The 15,238-nt window shown below is 42.9% G+C and overlaps 1 protein-coding gene across 2 annotated transcripts in view; it reads left to right on the forward strand.

Moving 5' to 3' along the window:
- Positions 1–15,238, forward strand: part of ZNF438 (zinc finger protein 438) — a 178,453-nt gene that overhangs the window by 151,892 nt on the left and 11,323 nt on the right. Inside the window, exon 5 of one of the 2 annotated variants that reach the window (XM_056133061.1) lies at positions 8,290–8,373. The exons of the other annotated variant lie outside the window; for it this stretch is intronic. Coding sequence (XP_055989036.1) covers positions 8,290–8,373 — 84 coding nt within the window. The remainder of the gene's footprint in view (positions 1–8,289; positions 8,374–15,238) is intronic. 2 annotated transcript variants of the gene reach the window in all.

Raw genomic sequence — 15,238 nt, forward strand, 5'->3', positions numbered from 1 at the left:
ATGTATCCCGTGAAAAAAGCAGCTGGTTGGGTTTCGCTGATCAGTTGCACCCAGAGTTTTTCCTCAAGGAAACCTCCCGACTTCAGCAGACGCCACACGTGCTCTTTGAGGATGAACCGCTTTTCATCACACAGAATATTGAAAAGGCATGTTAAGATCAAGGCACAAGCATGCTAAAATTTCGTCCTGCTTTTCCTGTTGCCCTACAGAGTGGGCAGCACTAACGAAAATCTGGCTGCTTGGACAATTCATTGCCACTGCTGTTATTCAGGAAAACGGGCAGAGCACTTCACTCATCTGTCTTTTCCCATGAGTGCAGAGTTGGCACAGCAGAAATGGCATCTATATGTCTGTAAAGAGAGGTTTGGGACCTCTCCCCTCAGGCCTGACAGCCCTGATTTTGAGAAACGGACCTGGAGTCTAATCTTGGTCAAGAGGGGACCGAGGCCAACAGGATCACAGCTTTGCTCAGACTTATTCCAGTGAGAAACGGAAGAACCAAAGCCAAGCATTTGCTCTCTTGCCATTTGTCTTGTTTTCCCAGAGAAATACCCCACCCCCACCCCCTACAAGCCCCTAGAGAAAGGGAAAAATTCCCCAGATCCAATTCACACCACAGCTCTAACAGTTTATCAGTTTTACTGAAGGGAAAGGACTTGCCACCAGAGGAAATCAAAACTTATTCAGCATTTTGACTTTTCGGTCATAATGTTCCTCAGTTTGGGAAGCAGGTAAATGGGATTTGAAACTGTCTAGGAAATGTACATTACTTCTAGAATTATAAAAGTTCCTGATAATGATTTTCATCTTTCTCATCATAAAAAATCTCTTAGGGGGCTGATAGCCAATGCAATGGGTGCTTATTCCACATGCACCCAACCTGGTTTGCTTCCTGGGGCCACATGGCCCCCGAAGCGTTTCCAGGTGTGGCCATTGGTGGCCCCAGCACACACTGGCATGTCTAGCACCACTGAGGGACTGAGCAGTGTCTCATCATCATGCCCCTGTGTTGACACTGCAGCCCAATGGACCAAGCCTGGCCTCTGGCATGCCTCTTGAGAGCTTTCTCCTCCCCCTAACACCCCCCCCCCAAAAAAAAGCATTTTAAATTAGTAGTTAAAAGTGACATTATATTTATGTCATTTGGGGTCAGAACAGAAGTGCAGCAAATAGGACACTTGTTTTACATGTTGCCAACTTGCTGTTAGATTCCCACAGTTCCTCCTATTCCGTGAGCCCCACAGGAGTGAGCACCACCAGGGGTGGCCCCAAAACCAAAACATTCAGTTACATTTTGGCCTAAGCCTGATTTGTTCACCCAAAGGTAAAAAGAAGGTCACTGATGGAGAGCCTTACTTTTAAGAACCAGGAACCAGGACACTGGGAAGGGAATCTCCCTGTGGAAATTTCATTGCCTTCCTTTTTTTTTTTTTTGGTCACACCCGGCATTGCACAGGGGTTACTCCTGGCTCATGCACTCAGAAATTACTCCTGGTGGTGCTTAGGGGACCATATGGGATGCTGGGAATCAAACCTGGGTCAGCCACGTGCAAGGCAAACACCCTATCCACTATGCTATTGCTCTAGCCCCTGCCTTTCTATCTAGTAACGATACTAGAGGTTCCTGTTCAAAAAAAAAAAAAGGAAGCTCTCTTACTCTCTTAATGGAAAGGGATAGTCATTTAAAAAAAAAAAAAAGATCATTTTCCCAACATAGAAATGAATGATGTGCCACTAAACAGCCTTCAAAGTTGACTAGTAATGAATTGCAATGCACCTTAATAAATGCAGGGTGTTGAAATGGGAAAAAAAGTCCAATGCCTTACAGACTTGCATTCAAATGCTGCTATCACTTATTAACTTTGTACTTATTGAAAGATATTTAGCTTCTCCATCTGTGGACTAGAGATGTCACTATCAAGAATTTTTGAGGTGATTAAGTGATACTAATAGATTAGGGAACTTTTGATGACTGAGGCTTGCCATGCATGTTTTGGGAGGTAGCAGGAGGCCACACTTGGCTGAACTAAGGGCTTACTCGTGACTCTGAACTCAAAGGATCACTGTTGGTGGGTTTGGGAGATTTTATGGGGTGCCAGGGATCAAACTCAGGTTAATGGCATGTAAGACAAGCACCTGACCCCTGTACTATCTCTCCAGCCCCATGCACTTGTTGTGCTTAAGTTGTGCACTTGTTGTGCAAGATAATAAGTCTAACTTATCATTCAAGTTTAGTCAATATTTTACATATACATTTGGAGTAGTATCATTTGCATTTAAAAAAATCTAGTGCTTTTATATAACATTCCATGCACCAAAATATTAAATCTGTTCTCCATGTAAAATTTTTTTTCAAATAAGTCTACCCAAGGAGTTAAAGATTCAATCTGAAGCCTGACAGAGGCACATTTTCGGTTAGTTGAATGGAAAGATTTAGGGGGGTTAGAAAAGAAGGAATTGGATATGTAGAGACAGGGAATAAACTACCTAAATTTTTTCATAAAATATAAAAAAATAAGACAACAGGCTAACAGGAAGATAGAGCCAAAGGACTTTTTGCTTTTGTCTTGACTTTTCTAATTTCTGTCAAACAATTACAAAGGAGAGACCAAGACAAAAGCACTTCAGTGAAAGAGAAATGACCATGGGGTAAGGAAGGGACGGGCCAGAGGGAACGGCCTTAGAAATGCTATGGGGGAAATCTGGAGTTGGCCTAGGAGAGAACTGACCACATTAGAGATAAGTGGATTATGGAATAAATAAAGTGTACGGTTCAATATTAGAAACCTTGAATTTTTCTGCTTGTTCAGTGTGCACAGAGCATAGATTACTCCAGCAGGCAGTGGGGTGAAACCCAGTATGCTCAGTGTGTCCATGGATGTACTTGAAGTATCTACCACCATGTACCCATACAAATATGTATAGCCTTGAGATGTGTAGTGGGTTACATAATCATTCTCTCCAGGAAGATGTCCAGTCAGGGTATAAATAATCTCTGCAGGTGAGAGTAAATCATTCCTCAACCAACTTTCGAGATATGTCCCCCAGTGGACAATAAAGGCACTGATGGAGGAGAGGCCACACAGAATTCAGAGAAAAAGAAACCCAAAATAGACTTACAGCTTTTAGACTTGGATGCTTTCATTTAGTAGCTCAGACTAGAATCCAGTTCCATTGGCTGAATTCAGAGTCTGTAACTGCCCATTAACCAACCTAAGTCAGTCTGCTCTGCTCCACAAAGGAAAAGATCACAGTCACTGTCACGCATGAGTGAAGCCCCACAGAACCAGGTAAAGCGGAACTTTGTGACCTTGGACTCCAGGCTCAATGGGACCTGGAAACAGAGATCCTCTGCCTGCTTCCACCAATATCCAGCAACTCAGAGATTACACCCAGAAGACTCACCCTGCCAGAGCGAAATAAATACCTCATCGGCCGACCTCCACTACCTTCACTACCCAGCCGCTGCCACACTCCAGGCTGCTTTCCAGACTGCACAGCTGGAAACATCATAAGACACTTATACCCACTTTTTATTATTACCTCACCATATTTGATGGGGTTCAAATATGGTTTGAACCATGGGAACACCTGCAAGGGTGAATAGAGGCCACCCTAAAAGCCTCTATCCATCTCGGAGAGCCCGGCAAGCTACCGAGAGTATCCTGCCCACACGGCAGAGCCTGGCAAGCTAACCATGGCATATTCAATATGCCAAAAACAGTAAATACAATAGGTATCATTCCTCTGACCCTGAAAGAGCCCCCAGTATGGCAGCGTTAAGATGGATGAGCAAGGAGAGGCTGATAAAATATCAGGGCCAAACTAGACTGCCAAAATGAAGAAGGACTAAAATGACTGTCTGTACTTTCAACGCATGTACACTGGCATCAGAAGCATCCATCGAGGACCTGATGGTGCAAGTGCAGAAGATCAAGTACAACATCACTGGTCTGACCAAGACAAGAAGGCTTCAGTCACATCATGATATTTTTAACACTGGAGAATAAATGTTCTTCAGAACATGTGAGAAAAGAGGCATCGGTGGTGTTGGTGTCCTTCTCAACACAAACTTGGCCATGAGCATTGATTCATTTAAATGCCTAACAACCTGAAACGGACAATTACACTTGAATAGATGTGGCTCACTGCCGGCAGTTTCTATCTTCATTGTCTATGCAACAGCATCCAATTATGATGAAGAAGAAATTGAGAAGTTCTACATGGAGCTGGAGAAGTTCTATAAAGAAGACTACACCTTCTACAAGATCATTGTCAGTGATTGTAATTCCAAGATAGGACCAAGAAAATCGGTCGAAGAACTCCACATCAGGACCCATGGCCTAGAATGGAATGAATAGGGTGAGAGACTGAATTCATTATGTCAACCAAGACCATCCATGGTAACTCACAGTTCCAGAAGGCCGAATCCAAATGTTGGACATGGAGTCTCCTGGTGAACAGTTCCACAACGACATTGACCACATCATACTCAATTGACAACAATTCGCTATTGTCCCAAAATTCCAAACAGGATCGGACCACTATTTCCTTTGTGCAAAATTCTACATCACAGAGTTGGGAGAAAGGGTGGCAAGTTTAAGAAGAGAATTCCCAGAACGACCACCTACTGGGAGTTCTTTGACACTATTGCGGCTGTCGTTGACAGCATTGAAGAGGAATACGATTGACTGATTCAGCACCTCCATGATTGTGCAAGGAACATGGAGAGAGAGATAGCCAAAAAAAGATGCCTGTCTTCAGAAACTCTCGAGCTCATTCACCAATGTGGCTTGGCGTTAGCCTCAGGCAACCACAAGCTAATGTCCAAGCAGAGAAGTGATAAAGGAAGACCTCAAAGAGAGAAGAGCAGCAGTGATGGCCGATGTGGCAGAAGCAGGGGAAAAGCATTCGCAACGCCCCTCTGTCCTTCGCCAATTACAAGACCAAGATGACTGCCCTCTGATGTCCTGATGACTCTATCACATCTTTTATACAGGCAATAGAGAAGATTATCCATGACTTCTACTCGGATCTCATCGATAGCCATGTCCACCTGCCCACATACCAAATTCCACAGGATGGATATCTCATTCCCAACGTTCTCCCTTCCGAAATCTGACATGCCATTTCATCAGTAAAGAAGCGAACAGCACCCAGCCCAGTCAAGGTCAGACCCAAACACCTGAAGAATCTGCCATCAGTACTCATCAATATACTGGCTCAACTCTTCACAGCTACCTGTCTAAATGCAAGGTGGAATCCCAATGGAAAACCAGCAGGACCATTCTGTGTACAAGGAGGGAGACATCCACGACATTGGCAACTATCACTTGATCTACCTTTTCTCTGTTGTCTACAAGCTGTTCACTTGAGTCATCCTGAATAGGATTGGCAGAATACTCAATGAAAGACAACTATGCGAGCAAGCTGGGTTCCAAAAAGGATTCAGCACAATAGACCATATCTACATAGTAACCAAGCTCATTGAGGTTTCTCGGGAGTTCAAGATGCCACTCTGTCTAATGTTCACTGATCTAAAGAAGGCTTTTGATTCTGTTGAGATAGAAGCAGTCATCGAAGCCCTAGCCAAACAGGGCATTCAAACTCAATACATCAGGATCCTCCGTGAGCTGTATTACAGATTCACTACCAGGATCTCACCATTCTACAAGGAAGTGATCATCAACACCAAGAGAGGGGTTCGGCGGGGTGATACCATTTCACTGAAACTCTTCAGTGCCACCCTCGAGAACATCATGCGATGATTGGAATGGGAAGAAATGGAGTGGATGATCAGCAACTATGCCACCTCTTCTTCGCTGATGACATCGTTCTAGTAACATCAAACATTAGCCAAGCGGCACAAATGCTGACCGACTTTGACTGTGAGTGTGGAAAGGTCGGACTGCAGCTGAATCTCAGGAAGACAATGTTTATGAGAAACGGACTTGTTCCTGACGTTCCATTCACTCTCAATGGAACGAACATCTCCAAATGCAAAAGTTATGTGTACCTAGGTTGAGAAGTCAACATGAAGAATGACCTGGCAACTGAGTTGCGCAGGAGGAAGAAAGCGGCTTGGAACGCCTTCAAGAGCATCGAAGAAATAGCTAAGAGGACGAAGAACCCCCGGCTCAGGGCACATCTCTTCAACTCCACTGTTCTTCCTGCATTAACGTATGCCTCAGAGACCTGGGCCCTATGAAAACAGGATGAGAATGCTATTCGGGTCTCCCAAAGTTGAATTGAAAGAGAAATGCTTGGAGTATCACTCTTCACTCAAGTGAGAGAAAGAATCCGGAGTTCTGACCACTGTCAACAATAGAGAATCAGAGATTCCATCTGGTTTGCCAAGGCATCGAAAATCAGATGGTCTGGACACGGTGCAATTTGGAGACGACCACTGGACTAGAGCCTTTACCGACTGGATTCCATGGGATGTCAAAAGATCGTGTGTCAAAACATGTCAAAACACCTACGAGATGTTCAGACTTCTTCGTCAAGACCTGAACAAAATGGTCAAGGCTCTTTGTGTTCCTGGAGTGAGCAGATTCCATTGGGCTACACTAGGACATGACAGGAACAAATGGAGAGGTTACTGGTGCTCACTCGAGCAAATCGATGAGTAACGAGATGTCAAATGATCAAGAGGCTGTCTCAGTACCAATAAATGCCTTGTGCTTCATTTTTTTATTTTCTTCAAAGTATCAGGACTGTAGTAGGTCTTTCTATGTTAAGGGAAGGTGTGCTTAGATTAAAGGAGCAAGTAATAGTCAATACTTGGCCAAACCAGCCCCTGAAGGAGCAATTACCCACATAGCATGGGGGAACATAGCCATCTCATTAGTATTACAGATCATGAACTATTTGACATAAAAGCAGAGTTCTACTAATAAATTACAGAAAACAATGTGTTGTAAATCACTGAGAGCTCAAGATAAATCAGAAGGTAAAACATCAGTGATACTTTATTCAGCAGTGAAACAATTGCTTTAAAATATATATGCATATATATATGTATACGTGTGTGTACCTTTTGTACACTTGTTAAAGATACCTCTTCTCTCTCTATGAAGAAAACATGCATTTAGAATTCTAGTATGAAAATAAGAATATATATTTTAATTCCATTCTGTGATTTAACTATGCTGATGTTGAAACCTTGTGATCTTTTCCACTTTAATTTCCTCATCCTGGAGTGTTGGCCAAAGGCAAAACCTTTCCAGCTTCTGCATCTGTCTGTCCTTCTTTAATCGTTCCAACTAACTGCACATTTTGATGTTGAAATTTTATCTTTCTGTTGATCCCACTAAGGAAAAGGTCTCTTCAACAACTATACCTTGTTTGTTCTCCCAGGTACTTATCTGTTCCAACTAATAATGAAGTTAAGATTTTAAAAAGAAAGGGAACAAGTTTTTTTTTAATTTTTTTTATTTTTTTTTTATTTTTAGTGAAACACCATGAGGTACAGTTATAGATTTACAATTTTTTGTGCTTGGGTTTTGATTATACAATGATCAAATACCCATCCCTCCACCAGTGCCCATTTTCCACCACCATGGATAATATCCCCCCCACCCCCATCCCTCCCATCTCACCCTGCCTCTGTGGCAGGGCAATCCCTTGTGTTCTCTCTCTCCTTTTGAGTGTTGTGGTCTGCAAAACAGGCTTTGAGTGGCAAATATGTTCAGTCCATAGTCTACTTTCAACATGCATGTCCCCTCCTGGGAGGATCCTCCAGACACCCTTTATTTGGTGCTCCCTTCTCTATCTGAGCTGCCCTTTCCCCTAGAATGCCTGGCTGGCCTCTAAGGTATGGAGTAATCCTCCTTGTGTTGATCTCAGCTATTCTTGGGTATTAATCTCATATTTTGTTTCTTCATATTCCCCAGATGAATGCAATCTTTCTATGTCTATCCCTCTCTTTCTGACTCATTTCGCTTAGCATGATACTTTCCATATTGTACCACTTGTATATAAATTTCATGACTTCATCTTTTCTAACAGCTACATAGTACTCCATTGTGTAGATGTACCAAAGTTTCTTTAACCAGTCATCTGTTCTTGGGCATTCAGGTTTCTTCCAGGTTCTGGCTATTGTAAAGAGTGCTGCAATGAACAAACAAGTGCAGATATCACTTCGACTATACATTTTTGCCTCTCTGGGATATATTCCCAGGAGTGGTATTGCTGGGTCAAATGGGAGCTCAAGGGAACAAGTTTTTAAGTTGTTGATAGATCTCTTGCCATAATGCCTTTGTGTAACTTACTGAACCTTTCTTGCAGGAGATGTTCCCAAGCTCAGAAGTCCTATTGAGAAACAGCCGACTCAGAAAATGTCAGAATCTCCCCAAAAGACCATTTGCACAGGTATTGGTTATGGGTGATATGACAGCATAAGAAGTGATCTTTGACATTTGCCTTGATGACGTTCCATTATATGAAGCTCTTCGAAACTTCTGTTGTGTGACTACACTGAATAATGTCAGCTCTAGCAATATTAACAAAAAGGACAAATAGATAATCGGCTTATCTGTTCAAGCATTGCACAAGTTTCCATGTGGGGAGTTTCTGCTAGGTTTGGAATCAACATCACCACTCTCTAAACAAAATCTGGGAAGGGTCCCCATAAGACAACTTAGAATGCATATGATACTTCTTTTCACTGAATCATTCATTTGACCAGTGCTTTGCCAATAAGTTTGCCAAAATAGCAATATAGGCCAGGAAAAAAAGAGTTGTTGGGGCTTTTGTTTGTTTTTTGTTTGATTTTTGCTTTTTGCTATGCTGTGCACAGCTGTGCTATGCTGTGCACAGCGGGTAGGGTGTTTGCCTTGCACACAGCCAACATGGCCGACCCGAGTTTGATTCCTCCGCCCCTCTCGGAGAGCCCGGCAAGCTACCGAGAGTATTCGATATGCCAGACACAGTAACAACAAAGTCTCCAATGGAGACGTTACTGGGCCCGCTCGAGCAAATCGATGATCAACGGGAGGGCCTTACTTTACTTACTTTTGCTTTTTGGGTCACACCCCATGATGCTCAGGGGCTATTCCTGGAATTAAGGAATTAATTCTGGCAATGCTTGAGGAACCATATGGAAGGCCAGGGATCAATCCTGGGTCAGCAATCTGCAAGGCAAACACCCAACCCTCCGTACTATCACTCCAGCCTCAAATCAGAGTTTTAATAGGTTAGTTGGGGAAGGCTGAACTTGACTACGTGGCCGTCAAGAGAGGCAAGAGAAGAAAAAGATAGTTTTACTGGGAACATTACCCACAAGTAATAACCATTTCTTTCTCTTTTATTTTTTTCATATACCTCTCAAATTTAAAATCAGTTTAATGATTCGAGACTGTTTTCATGCATTAGTATTCATGATGATGTTCTTGACTCCCACCAAAATAAGTAAATAAATGTAACAAACTTCATACATACTGAGAAGAGAAAGTAGAAAACTAACATCCACTGAGCATTTAAACAGGCATTACCCTGGCTCCTTCATTGGTATTTTTTGGCTTTTCTATTTTTGATAATGACCTTATAGTCAGGTACTGTTTCACAAAGGAGAGAATTTAGGCTCAGAGTGACTTGCCCAAGTAATGAGACAGAACCAAGGTTTGAAGCCACTGCTGCCAAAACTCCCAATTCTGTGATCTTTTCATTTGACTGTGATGATGACAATAAGCACGTGTAATTGTCGCTGAGAAGGTGCAGTTCCACTGCTGCTCATGCTACAGTCACTCAAGAGACACAGTGATGGGTAGAGCAAGGCCTTTATTGGCAATAAGCCTGCCCCAAGTTGGAAGATGGAAAATTCATAGCCAACCCTTCCCCCCCACCAAAAAAAATAAAACCATTTTGCATACAGAGTCAAGGCTTTATTGGCTGTTATTCTCTTACTATGCTTCTTTATAGCCCACATATGAGAACTAGCATTCTATATCTCTCTCCTTCTAACTTCTCTCAGCATGATACTCTCCAGATGCATGCATGTAGCAGCAAATTGCATGATTTCATTTTTTCCTTACAGCCAAATAGTATCCCATTGTGTGTGTATATATCACAGTTTCATTATCCCCTCATCCGTTCTTAGACACTTGGGCTGTTTCCAGGTTTTGGCTATTGTGACTAGTGTAACAATGAGCATAGGAGTGCAGATGTCTTTTCTGAATAGAGTTTTTGGGCCCTTAAGGTTGATGCCAGGAAGTGGAATTGCTGGATTATATGGGAGCTCATGTCACTGCAAATAAAGGTTTCTGATTAAGCTTTCAGCCCTCTTATCCTTCGGTACAAAGAAGTGGGGACAATCTCAGTGTTTTCAAATAGACAACTTTTTTGATTTCTTATTTTTTTTTTTCAGGAAAAGCCAGATAGAAGTACTATTTTGGGGGAAGGGGGCACATTGGGGACTGGTGCTATACCCAGCTCATTGCTTATTTATTGCCAGTGATTTCTGGTAATACTCAGGATCATTCACAGTATTGGGGATTAAACCCCAACCTCCAGCATGCAAAGCATGCATCCAACCAGATGGCCTATCTCTCAGGCCCCTCTGTTTTCTAATATTAAATTCAGTTTTTAACTTGTTTGGGCTAGCTTAATAATCACAGACAGCTTGCAACAATGACAGTCAGATGTGGGGTCAGATGTGCCAGGACTGAGTCCCACCCCTGTTACTTACCAGCTCAAAATCTTGTCAAAATCTTGATCTTTAAAATGGACATAACTGGGCCCAGAGTGATAGTACAGCAGGTAGGGCATTTGCCTGGCACACAGTCGACCCAGATTCAGTCCCTAATACACTATATGGTCCCACGAACCCCACCAGGAATGATCTCCGAACACAAAGCTAGGAGTAAGCCCTGCACACCATTGGGTGTGACTCAAAATCAAAATACAATGGGCATAACAGTAATTCTAATTCAGATTCTTGTGGGAATTAAGTGATAGTATACATGTAAAGTATCTCACACAACTCTAGGCACAAAGCCTTCCTTACTAATGGAATAAAATGTAAGAAAGTGTTGGCAATGGCAAGGAATTATGGGATTGATAAACTACTCTTGCCCTCAGAGTAAAACTTCCCTATCTGCTATGATGGGCAATGAATTCACTGGCAAGACAGCACAGAAAAGAACCAGTGACGTAGCTCAGTGACACAGTGCTTGCCTTGTGTGTATGTGGCCCTGAGTTTGACCCCCAGAACCATAATTTTTTTTACCATAACTATTTTTTTGTTTGTGACCACAGCCAGCAATGTTCAATGCTTACTCCTGGCATAGTGCTCAGAGATCACTCTTATTAAAGTTCAGAGACCCTCTGTGTTGCCTTAGATCTAACCCATGTTGGCTGCATGCTAGGCAAGTACCTTATTTGCTTTACTGTCTCTCTGGCCCCTAGCCTATTTTTTTTTTAAGTTAAAAGCAGCTATGCCCAGCCTCTGCAATGGCAAGGTGCCTGAATATCAGTGATACCCTGACAGAAAGGAGGGAACTGCTTATGAAGCAAAGGTCAGCAGAGCTGAGTGCCAAAGAGGACTGGCAGAGCCGACTCAGAATACGAACCAATCAGCCAGGAACGTATCTGCTTCTTTTGTGTATTGTCATGTTGGCGGAAATTTGGCCCCTCAATAGAACTCTGGGAGTTCTTGGTGTTGTAGATACAGTGGGCTAGGAAATAACCCTGGATGTTCTGAGTCCTTACCGACAGAGACAGGGGTCCCTGCTGCCAGGCATTTTCAGTACACTCTCTTCAGTGTGGCTGAAAACCCGTTCACTCCTATATTTGCTAGCCTAGAGAGTGCCTTGGGACGAGGATTGACAGTAATTACATGTATTTATCGGGGTTTTTGTTTTAACAAAATAGAAGCTACATTCCCTTGTGTTAGGAGCCTTTTCTTTGACTCTGACTTCCAGGTTTTTACCAGTTTGGTTCCACCAGAGACCATCTTGGGAAGCAGTTTAAAATGCAACTGGAATTTGCAAGCCTTAACAGGGATGCCAACAAATAAAACTGAAAATGAGGGGATGGGGTTGAGCAAAGTTGCAAGCTGAAAAATACCTCAGAGTTTTGACTCTGTTGTGGCCAAGACCTGGTGTCCCTTGTGTCCTGATCCTGGATCCCGAGAGCCCTCCTCAGGAGTCTCTGCAGGCTCTTTCTGTTGTCTCCCTGCCGCCTGCTCCAAGCTCTGCGTCTGGCCTAAGGGCCTCCACACATGGGATAATGGAGCTGAGCCCAGGCAAACCTGGGGAACAGCTTTGTTCCCAGGCAGCAGAGCCAACCAGGTTCTGCCAGGGTAGGTCAGGAAGTGGGTTGTTTGCAACTGTGTAGAGAATTGTTTGCTCTGCGAGATTGTCTCCTGAAGTCTCCCTGGCAGCACTCTGAAGCACTTTGCTCCAGCAGGGTCCTGTGCTGGCACTTCTCACTACAGAGCCTTCATCCTTTGCTCTCTGCCTGGCTCTAACTTGTGACTGAGATCCAGCAGATGAAAAATGTTGATGGTGATGGAGAAGAAGGGGGGAACAGCCCACAGTTCTTTTTCCAAGCAAATGCCTCGCTGGCTGTGTCAGAAGTCCAGGGCTAGTAAGTGATCGATTCAACTTTAAACATCTGCTTTAACCTTCATATGCCTAGTAATTTTCTGCGAGTTGTCTTTAGTAATAGGTGGTAACTGAAGTTTGGGGCTATCATGAGACATTTTTAGGGTATTTTTTCCTTTAAAATTCAGAGGTCGGGGGCTGGAGCAGTAGCATAGCAGGTAGGGCATTTGCTTTGCACACGGCCAACCCGGGTTCGATTCCCAGCATCCTATATGATCCCCCAAGCACCGCCAGGGGTAATTCCTGAGTCCAGAGCCAGGAGTGACCCCTGTGCATCGACAGGTGTGACCCAAAAGCAAAAAAATTAAAATTCAAAGGTATCCTGGAGTTAGAGTTTTATATACAATTTCACCCCATTGGGTGAAAAGGGGTGAAAAAACCCTTTCTTTGGGACAAGAAAAGAGAGGAAAGTCAATGCTTTATTCTGAAATGTGACAGATAAATTTGAGCTTAATCCAGGTGCTGAATCTCCACTCAGGTCTCCTTTTAATCTGTAAAAGGGAAGCAAACAGTTGGCATGTGTTCAGTAAAAATACCTCCGGATTCTGTATCGTAATTAGGACTCAATATATCCTAGGTTCCCTTTAATCCCTGTGAGATCAATTTCTTGCCAGTTGTTAATGTCACTTTTCAAAATAGTTATCTTTAATATGCGTAATTGTTAAAAAGAGTCTGCATTTAGATCTTAATATTAAGTATTCACATTGTGTAATTGTATGAGATTAAGTTTACTGAGTAAACCTTTTATGTTTTCTGTTCATAAAAGTTCATGGTTAGAACCTAAGAGTCCTGTGAGTCTCTTTAACTGTGGTGTGGGAAATTTTGCAGGATTTCCAAAAATTATGTATGTCAGTGGAAATTTCTACCTCTCATTATTTAGTGCACAATTCTATGAAATGTGTAATTTACGAGGTGAAGTGATAGGTAAAAGCTTTTGACATGCCACCATGTGTACCAGGCCTTATAAATGTGTAAATAAAGTAAACTACTGTGGTTCTGACATTGAATGCGAAAACTTCTAATGAACAGACTATCATTGGTATTTTTTGAATTTTTTTAACTGTATGACATTTTCAGTTTTTCTCAGGACTCCTGTTCAAACTCTTTTTTTTTTTTTAGGAAATTATAACTAACTATTACTTCCAGTTGCCTTTTTTTTTTCCATTTTTGGGTCACACATGGCGATGCACAGGGGTCACTCCTGGCTCTGCACTCAGGAATTATCCCTGGCAGTGCTCAGGGGACCATATGGGATGCTGGGAATCGAACCTGGGTTGGCTGCATGCAAGGCAAACACCCTACCCACTGTGCTATCACTCCAGCCTTGCCTTTAAAAAAAAAAAAAAACATAATGAGCCAAATCTTTGGAGTAACAATTCTCAGGATTCCAGTTGTTCTTGGGAGTTCATGAGCTCTAATAACTTCTCAGAGCTTGACTGTCGGCATAGTTAGACACAATAGGCATAGATTGGGCCCATCATATAGTTTTTAGATCACTTCTCTTATCTTGGCACTACAAGGTCAGGAGAATAACAAGCCTGAGATGTTCTGTGTGAAATATAGACATATACCCACCATGAGCATCCCCAAAGAACCCCTTTTGTAAAGTCAAATGGGAGAAACTTTCCTTTCATTCATTCAGTAAATATTTCTTAACACTTCCTGTATGCCAGCAATAGAGGATATTCATTGGAAAATAAGCATCAATCTCCCCTCTGACCTCTCAGTTCCCAGAAGCCACCGCTAATACTAGGTTGTTTCATTTTCTTCCAGAGATCATCTGAACATGTATAGGAATATATATTCTTGTGCATCTCTTTTTCAAATTACTAACGTGCTTTAAATCTCACTTTTTTTTTGGCTTTTTGGGTCACACCTGGCGATGCACAGGGGTTACTCCTGGCTCTGCACTCAGGAATTACCCCTGGCCGTACTCAGGACCATATGGGATGCTGGGAATCAACCTGGATTGGCTGCGTGCAAGGCAAATGACCTACCCACTGTGCTTTTGCTCCAGCCCCTAAATCTCACATCTTAATACACAGTGTAATTCACTCTTTCCTACTATTGTCCAATATTATATCACACGTTTAAATGATTATTTTCTAAGTACCCTGTTTTACCAGACATTTAAGTAGTTCCTAAAGGGAGGTGAAAGGTTTTTCCATTTTTGTGGCCTCTCCCATTCTCCTGCTTTGCATTTTCTCTACCACAGTGGCTGCATTTCCCGGTACTTCACCCCTAAAGATCCTGGGACCTGAGGTCCATCTCCGTGTTCCTGGAAGTCCTCTCTCCTGGATGTGCCTCCAGATAGATCCAGACAAGTGTGGAGAAGGGAGATTCAGAGTCAGCAGGGTCTGAGAGATAGTTCCACGAGTAGGGCATTTGCCTGGGACACCTGATCCACATCCAACCCTCAGCTCCATGTATGGTTCCCTGATTCCCCCCAGTGATCCCTGAGCACAGAGCCAGGAATAAGCCCTAACCACATCCAGGTGTGGCACCAAAATCCAAAAAAGAAATCAATGAAATAAAAATAAATTCAACTTCGTCTTCTCATCCCACAGATTTCCCAGGGCATGCTTGCAAGTAATGACCTGCAGCCAGCTGATACACTTATCTAGCACAGGGCC

Source organism: Sorex fumeus, unplaced genomic scaffold (genome assembly GCF_029834395.1).
Source record: "Sorex fumeus unplaced genomic scaffold, SorFum_2.1 ptg000007l, whole genome shotgun sequence".
Classification (NCBI taxonomy): Eukaryota; Metazoa; Chordata; class Mammalia; order Eulipotyphla; family Soricidae; genus Sorex; species Sorex fumeus.